Here is an 8,911-nt window from a genome sequence, read left to right on the forward strand (position 1 = left end):
TGTGCGGGGCTCTGTGCGGGTTGTGCGCCGTGTGCGGGGCTCTGTGCGGTGTGTGCGGGGCTCTGTGCGGGGTGTGCGCGGTGTGCGGGGCTCTGTGCAGGGTGTGCGGGGCTCTGTGCGGGGTGTGCGGTGTGTGCGGGGCTCTGTGCGCGGTGTGCGGGGTGTGCAGCGTGTGCGCGCCGCGCGGCGTGCGCCGGGCTGGCGGTGCGGTGGGTGCGTGGGTGCGAGCACGCGCGGGTGGCAGCGGGTCGGGCGCTGCCGCCGCGCACACGCACGGACACACGGACACGGGGACACACGGACACACGCGCACATCCACGGCAGAGCTGCCGGCGGGAGGAGCCCGGCCGGAGCTGCCCGCCCTCCGCCCGGTGAGTGCGGCAGCGCCGCGGGACCGCGGGAGAGACGGGGAACCGGGGGAAACCGGGGGGAACCGGGAGGGGACCGGGAGGGAACCGGGGGGGAACGGGGCCCTGGGGGCTGCCCGGGGCAGGGGTCCGGCAGCGCGGCCGCGGGACACGCAACTTTCCGGGGAAGGAGGGAGTGAGGGACAGAGGGAGCGGGGGGAGTGGCTGCGGACCGAGGCCGGGGATGCTCTTCGGGCTGCGGGGGGCCCGGGGCTCCTTCCCCGTCCTCCCAGCGGAGGCGCCGCCTCTCTGCGGCCGGGCAGGGGCTCCCGTCGGTCCCGCCGCTGCTGCCGGACCGGTGTCGGTACCGGTGCCGCGCTGCCCAGCCCGGCCGCCCCGCGCTACGGCCGCTTCTCAACTAAGTTGCGGATAAGAAGCTCCCCTTGAAGGGCGATCGCTGCCCCGAGCCCCCGCTGATCCCCTTTCTCCACACCCTCTTTTGCAGGCAGGGCTGATCCCAGCTCGTCATGTCCGGAGCACTGGAAGCAGCGCAGAAGGCTCTGCCCCGTTAGCACAGGTTGCCCGGGGGGGACTCAGCCATGGATTCGTCCCCCCCAGAACCCGGGGCCCCCCCTGACCCTCTGCAGCTCTGGCAGGAGGAGAACCAGACCCAAGGGGGGCTCTGGAATGGCAGCCAGGAGCTGGGGTGGGAAGACCTGGAGAAGATGCTCTTCCTCTTTGCAAAGGAGCCTGTCACCATCAGCCTCACGGTGATGTACTTGCTGTCCTTTGTGGTGGGCTTCGTGGGCAACATCATGTCCATCAGGGTGCTGACCCGCAAGCGCCGCAGTCGGGTGTCCAGCCTGAGCGCCACCCGCAGCCTCCTCATCAACCTGGCCGTGTGTGACCTCATGGTGGTGTGCATCTGCATGCCCATCACAGTGGGCAACCTCATCTACAAAGCCTGGGTGTATGGGGACTTCCTCTGCCGGGCAGTGCCCTTCATCCAGGCTGTTTCTGTCTCTGCCAGCGTGCTCAGCCTGACCGTCATCAGCGTGAACCGGTACTACAGCGTGCACAACCCTCTCAACGCCCGCTCCTTCTTCACCCAGAAGAGGATCCTCAGCACCATCCTGGTGGTGTGGGTGTTGTCCTCAGGGATATGCATGCCCCTCATCTTCATGAACAAACGGGATGAGATCGGGGTGGTGGAGGGCTTGCCCCTGGTGTTTTCCATCTGCAGGGAGATCTGGCCTCAGGAGAGGCTCAAGCAAGCCTACAACTTTCTACTCTTCTGTGCCCTGTACTGCCTGCCCGTCCTGTTCAACATGGTCATCTGCTTCCTCACGGTGCGCCGGCTGTGGAGCCGCAGCAGCCAGCTGAAGGAGAGCTCTGCCCTGAACCGATCCCTGCCGGCCTCCAGGCTGAAGATCCGCAGGAAGGTGGCACAGATGGTGGTGGCCCTGGTCCTGCTGTTCGCCATCTCTTGGCTGCCCGTTTACCTGATGGACATCTGGATTGATTTCAACATCCCCAAATCCTTGCAGGATGTGACTCCTTCTCCTTGGATCCTGCAGCTCAGACCTTTTGCCCAGTGGCTTGGCCTCACCAATTCCAGCCTCAACCCAATATGCTATTGCTTTGTTGGGAACCTCTACAGATCAGCCAAGGAAATGAAGAGCAAATACCACCAAAGGATGGTCTCTCTCTTTAACTTCTCTCTCTCTGAAGGGACAACTCATTCCTCAGTCCCAGAGCTGCTCTCTTACCGGAGTTCAGTGGAGTATGCAAGGAAAGGACCCTCCACCACCCCCTCCATGGACAGGAGATGTCAGGGAAGTCATGGCCATAAGAACAAGTGTGGACACTTGAACTCCTGCCAGCATCCACCTCTGAATACTGTCTCCAGTGAGAACACTTCCTTGTAATTCTGCTCAGGAAGTGCCATTCATACCCTCATCTGCATTTAAGGACTCTAGAGATCTTTCTGAACCCGGTATTTTAATGATGGAAAGGAGCTTTCTTCTAATAACTCTTGATACCATTTCAAAAATGCTGTGACAGGGAAAGAAACAGGTAATGAGATAAAAAGATGATGTATTTTAACTCAGATGAAATTTTAAGACAAATTATTTTTACTGGGGACAACTGGATGTGCAGCCTGTTGCCCAGTCAACAGTCACATAATTAGGCAGATCAAGTTCCCAACGAGTGAGCTCTCCCTGCAGCTCCATCCCTGGATGCAGAGATGCTGTTTGGATACAGCAACGATTTGACTGCTTGCTGCTGCTCACACTTGCTGATGAAGAGCAGTGATAAGAGGCACTCTGTGCTCCAAATCCATCAGTTGTAGTTGCAAGCAGTGAAGAAAAGCTGGAAACAGCATCATAAAAAGTAATAGTAAATGGAGAATTTCACACACTTTACCACTTGAGATTTCATTGTCTGCTCGTATTGTTTCACTCCTCCACGCAAATAAATTCTTCTTATGTGAAGAGACCATGCCAGAAGTACTAAAGCAACCATCAGCATTCCACATTTGGGAATTCAGAAGGGATAATGTGGCCTCAGAGGTAATTTAGGAAATGAAACAGGAAAATATTTTTTGGGCATCAGCTCTCTTTCTTACAGCAGTGCTCCTGTGTGTGGAGTGGAAAGAACTGGGTATCTATTAACATGATTTGCACTTGAAAAACCAGCCTTGTTCAGCTGTGTCTGTACCAAACAAAGTCAATGGCATGTGAAAATAAAAATAGAAAGTGGTTTATAGGTAATAAAATCAGATACAAGTAATGCAATGCTGTTTGTCTGGGAAGGAGCAAATCAAAGTGCTTGCTTTTCCTGAGCATCACAAGTAGGTTAAAACCTGTTTCGTCCATCTTCTCCTTAAAAGGAGACTTTGATAAATAAATTGTATACTTTTATTCTGTTAGCATTGAAAGACTCCAGTAAAGCTTGAGCATTCTGTTGTTCTGAGCACTGGATCTGTATGCACAAAGGAGACCTTTCTCCCCAAGGTCTAAGAGAAAACACATCAGGCAACAGGTAGGAGACAAAAAATGTACAACAAAGATCCAAAAGGCTGGAATGATACCAGAGATGAATCCCTTCCCTGCCCAGTTCCAGGGGAGAGAGGATGTGCACCATCTCCTGGTGCCAGAAGAGCCCAGCTACCTGTGCCCCAGCACGTGGCACAGCAGGTTTGTCCCTTAGCAAAGCCCAGACTGAACGCAGCAGCGTCCCTGCGAGAGGATTTTGAATTTAAAGGAACTCAGGGTTCTGATGACTGGGGGCTTTTTTTATTATTATTATTATTATTACTGAAGAAGGGAAGGATGTTTAAGGAAATCCAAGTTTCATATAATATCCTGCTGCCTTCCAGGGTGCCTTTTGTAGGCAAAAAAAAAAAATAGAGACAAGAAAATAGCCATTCAACCTAACCCTTGTAATGATCGCTCAATAGCGTTTAATGTTGACAATGATCTGCCTGGGAAGTGAAAGATTCCTCCTTTCCAGGCAGTGCCACCCACAATTTGTGTTCTCTTTATATGAACGAACAAGACATTACAACTACCCAGATTTATGGCTTTTATGTGTGCTAGAGATGAGAACATCTGCATTTTTGCAGGTGATATAGGAGTGTACCTACTGCCTGATCTTTTAGTAGCTGTGGAGAAAAGCCTGTAGAGATTTTATTCTCTCTTTCAAGGCATATTTTTAGGGCTGGTAAAATGTGGCAGACTGAGGAGCATCAAAAGCTCACTCTGAATGCCCACTGATTCCAGGCCTGTAAAAAGATGTTCTCCATCTGCAGACCAAATGTAACACAATATTGTAACCCCTACATTGCCCTGACCTGTATATTTAATCCTGCCCTGAATAAACTACAATGAAGGGGCCATGGAGCTCCATTCCCTGTGGTTTCCTGGCTCTGAAAACGGACCGGATCAAGTGATGCAGTCAAAGATGCAAGACATCCATATTTTAAAATATCCCAGAGAATTATTTTCCCTGAATTTTTGTGCCAGTGCCTGGGTCCTGCCTGGAAGCCTCTGTACCCTCCATGGAGCAGAAATACCAGGAACTGTGTTCTCCTGAGTGTACCTGGTCCTTCCCCTCCTGACACAGGTGCCTTCCTCCAGCCCCACAGCACCCCCGACCACTGAAATTCACAGAGGCAAAAGTCACTTCCACTAGGCAAGGTTATCTCCTCTTCACACTTCTACATGTATTTTCCAATTTTGTTCAGTGTCCCTGTTTTCCTAGAATAAAGTCAAATTGCTCACTTAACTCCTCTTTGTCTCCTTGGTTGCTTCTTCTCTATCCCCCACACTCCAACCTCTTCTCCACTGTCTCTACAGTGAAATCTCCCCCTGCTTTTCCCTGTTATCTCTCTCTGCCTGTGAATTCCCCTCACTCTAATGACCCATTCATGTCTTCACTCCCCTGATGAAAAATCCCTTCATGCCCTGCTGATCTGAATGGCCCCTTTTGTGCTGCAGACACCTGTTTGCTGTGCAGAACACTGATTTATTTTGCAGGGCTTTACCCAGTGCCTGCCAGGTAAGAATGGATTTCAGTCACTCTCACCCAAGGGTAAATGAGAAGCAGCGACGTCAATGTGGAAGCCACACAGCATCCTGTGAGCTGCCCAGGCTCTGGCAGTGATTTTATTAACCTGAACAGGTCTGTGGAGCTCAGCAGTGCCTGGCTGACTCATCCTGGATCCCAGAGAGGTGAAACCTCAGCATTTGAGAAGGTGGCTTCTTCCCTCTCCTATCTGATAAAAAATCTCTTTGTATGTAAGGCTGACAAGATATCTGAGTGTCCTCCAGGCCACACAAGGTTCTCATTTCAGGTGGCAGGTGCTTTGATAGGCTTTCAGGGGATTCCTGGTCCTTTGAGGAACAGGGAGCAGACACGGCTCTGGTGGTGAACACAGATGGTTTCCTCATAGGAGCTCCAGCCAGACCTCTCATACTCAGTGTGTGGCTGAGGAAATGTGTTTCTCTCTGAATGTGCCCAGGCAGACTGGAAATGTGAATTTTAGGCGTCTCAAGGACAATGTTTTCCAACTGCAATGCTGCTAATGCATCTCAGTCCCACTCTTCCCCCATGGGTCTTTCTTCTCTGCTTTGCTGTTTAAATCAATACAGGCATTTTACCACGGTACAGAAATAGGATGTTTAGAACTGCCTTTCTTAGAACCACTGAATCATTTAGGTTGGAAAAGACCTCTAAGATCATCAAGTCCAACCATTAATCCATCACTGCCAATCCCCCAAGTGCCACATCTTTTAAACCCCTCCAGGGATGGGGACTCCAGCACTGCCCTGGGCAGCTGTGCCACTGCTTGAATCCATTTGCTGTGGTAAGGACTTACAGGCAGCTGCTGCTCAGTAACCCTCTCATATTCCATGATCTGTTCTCGTACTGTCAGTACTGCCTCAAAATGTGACAGGTTTATTTTCTGGGAACCACCAGGGAGATGGAAAAGAGAAAATTTTTTGTAGCAGGTATCACTGAGGTAGGTACAATCATGACTGCTACCTAGCCTTCACATGGAGATTGATTGATTGAATCACTGCTCCTTATAACAAAACACTCAGGGGGAGCCAGTGGAAGGATTATACAGGATGTGTGAGGGCCAGCAGCTCCTCTTCTCACACCGTGGATGCTGCTGGGTTCACAGGCAGAGGAAGTGGTGAGGGCTGAAAGCAATAAAAAGTGTCCAAGAGGAGCACAGCAGAAAAGGCCATCAGCAGCTCTTTAAAACAATGATGGAACTTCTGACCTAGAGTACGTTGGGTGTATAACCTGTAATTTCCACTCTTGCTCCTTCCCAGAACGTGCTACCAGCCATCACTGGGAGCTGGCTGCTGGGCTGGACATTGTTTGGTCTATTCAGCATCCCTATGAAAAATCCTCCCACATTAAAGAGCAGAGGATGATTTCAGGCCTGGAAAAATGTGATCAGTGGTAAAACTTTGCAAGGCAGAGTAACCTGGAGGTAGGGCACGTTAATGCTGACGCAGCACAGGCTGAGAAATGCTCACTCAGGCACTTGCAGAGTGAGAGCTGAGCAGCCCCAGGGGATGGTGCATGGTGCCCACCCTACAACACCACAGAACCAACTGATCCATCCCTCTTCTAATATTCATCAGCCCTCTCGAGGGGTCAGCACTTTCACTGCAACATCCCAGAAAGAGGAATGCCTTCCAAAGGGAAACTCCTGCCTGCTGGTATTTTGGTATTTTACACATTATTCTTAGAGATGCTGGCATTTAAAACAGGAAAGAAGCTGGCTGGAAAGTTATCCACAACATCAGCATAATTCCTCCTGCACCCTCTTCACCACAGCACATCCCACACACAACAGCACCTGAGCTCTTGTGATGTGAAATATCTAAACTGTGAAATATCTAAAAGAACAGAGACTGCAGGACTTGCCTGGGTTTCCAGTGTGTTGTGATGCCCTTGCAAAGAATCAGAGAAGTATCACTGTGAATGTTCTGGGAAAAACCAGAGCACCTCAGTTTACATTTTTTGATTATATTTGTCATGAAACTAAATCACTGGCCGCTGCCAGAAGAGCAAATACAAGAGCAGCTATGAGCAGGTACAACCAAAGAGATTGGTGGAGCCCCGTGGGAAGCTCAGCCTCCAGGAAAGTACTGGCACATTTAGGGATCATGTAAGACTTTCCCAAAATTTCTGGGGATGAATGACTACTGGTTGGGCCAGCCCAGGGGTACAGGAAATTCAGTAAAGTTGCTTTCTCTGCCTGCTAAACATCTTTAGGGCAAGTCCTGAGAGTCAGAACTGACACAGCGCAGCTGCAAAGTCAATGCAGCCTCATGTGCCTGCCACCCCCAGGCTGCTCTGCCAAGCCCTGAAGGAGGCTCCTGGCTGCCCTGATCCAGGGATTTTTTTTCCTCCTTCACTTGAAACAGCCAGGAAATATTTTTAAATATTTCAGCAAAAAAAGATGGACGCAGCACTCGCAGAGAACTTTTTTCCAAGTGAGGGATCTACACCAGAGTGTCCCAGTTTGGTGTCTCTTGCTGATTGCAGGACACCCCCAGAAGAAATCAATGCCTGGAGTGCAGTGTGAGGAGCTGGCCCAGGACTGCCAGAGCGGGGGGCACTGATCACCTTGTGATTATCCTCACCCCATGGGGACAAGGGGAACTCTGGAAGTCTCACGGAGCTGCAATGTGACCTTTGATTTTAAGCATTTTCTATGTTCAACCTTTTCCTTCTTAACTCATTGCACTCTAAGACAACTGGTTTATGCTGCACACTGGGGGGTGGGTGAATTATCCAATAATAATTTATTTTTAAAAAGACACGTGAAGAACTTCTGCACCTGAAAGAACCAGGAATTAACAACCTGTCCCCACACACCCTACCCTTGTCTCTGGGAGGTTTTATGGCACTGAGGAGCACAAAATGCTGTGTGCACTGTAGGATAAAATCCCCAAACTTAAATCACTCCTTTACCTGGCAGGCATTTCCCATCCACAGCCCTCTGCAGGTGCTCTGGGGCCAATCTGCAGAGCAGTGAGCAGTGGCCTCCCCCTGTCCCTGGCAGAGGTGGCTGTTCTGTGGCTGGCCAAGCACCTCCAAACAAAAGCAGCAGCATCCCTGCGTGTGCAGGCTGCTGCCCCAGGTGCTGCAGTCTCTGCCTTTCTTAATTTTCCACTTGAGGTGTTTTCAGTCTACCCCCGCTTTCCTGTCCTCAGACATTCACCACAAGAAAGGAGCTGCTGAATTAAAGGGCTTTATGAATGAGTCTTCAGGCAGATGGATCCCATTAGCCAGTGCTCACAAGTCATGAGCTGCTATTTCTTAGTGTGAGGAAGGAAAATGTGGCAAAACATTCAGGAAATAAGCTAAAAGATAAAAAGGGGAAGGAAAGAAAGTCCAGACAATGAAATAAAACCATCTTAAGGCAATTACTGGGGGAGAAATAGATCTGCCAAGGATATTAAAGCTCTCATCCACCTGCTAATCTCTTCTGATAAAGGTCTCACTGGCTAAACTAATAACACTATTAAATCTGCTGTAATCAGTAGCAGAGGCAGCCCAAGGATCTCACAAAGTCACATGCCTGGAGGAAGAGCTTTTCCAGCATGACTGGGCACAACCAGCAGCAGGTAAGGGGTACCTGCACCTGAGGTGCAGCATGATTGCTGAGGGCCTGTGACTCAGGCACCTCCCTAACTGCCTCCCTCAGCTCAGAACTGAAGCTGGAATTCCTAAGGCTCCATCCAGCACTTCTGCTTTGTCTGGTTGTGCTTCTGGGCTCTGGTAGCACGGGAGCAAACAATAAATTCCTGCACTGCCTCTTGGTGCACATTGGTATTTGGGGTGGGCTGACTCATAAAGCTTCACAAAGGTGGGATGTTCTCCTGCAGGAGCTAACAACCCAGCACAGCCCCTGGCAGAAATGCATCCAGGAAATGATACAAAATGGCAAAACTATCCAAAACCCTGCTCCTAAACCCTCACAGCGGGGGCAAGGCTGCAGTCTGCTCCTCTGTGAGTGGGAGGGGAACCAG

The 8,911-nt window shown here is 50.7% G+C and overlaps 1 protein-coding gene across 1 annotated transcript; it reads left to right on the top strand.

The window, feature by feature from the left end:
* Positions 1 to 946: 946 nt before the first annotated feature.
* On the top strand, positions 947 to 2,275 carry LOC121350984 (galanin receptor type 1-like). Its single transcript, XM_041462808.1, has one exon. The coding sequence runs from the start codon at positions 947 to 949 to the stop codon at positions 2,273 to 2,275; it is 1,329 nt and encodes a 442-aa protein (XP_041318742.1).
* The last annotated feature ends 6,636 nt before the right edge of the window (positions 2,276 to 8,911 follow it).

Source organism: Pyrgilauda ruficollis, unplaced genomic scaffold (assembly GCF_017590135.1).
Source record: "Pyrgilauda ruficollis isolate IOZ18807 unplaced genomic scaffold, ASM1759013v1 scaffold16, whole genome shotgun sequence".
NCBI classification, from domain to species: domain Eukaryota; kingdom Metazoa; phylum Chordata; class Aves; order Passeriformes; family Passeridae; genus Pyrgilauda; species Pyrgilauda ruficollis.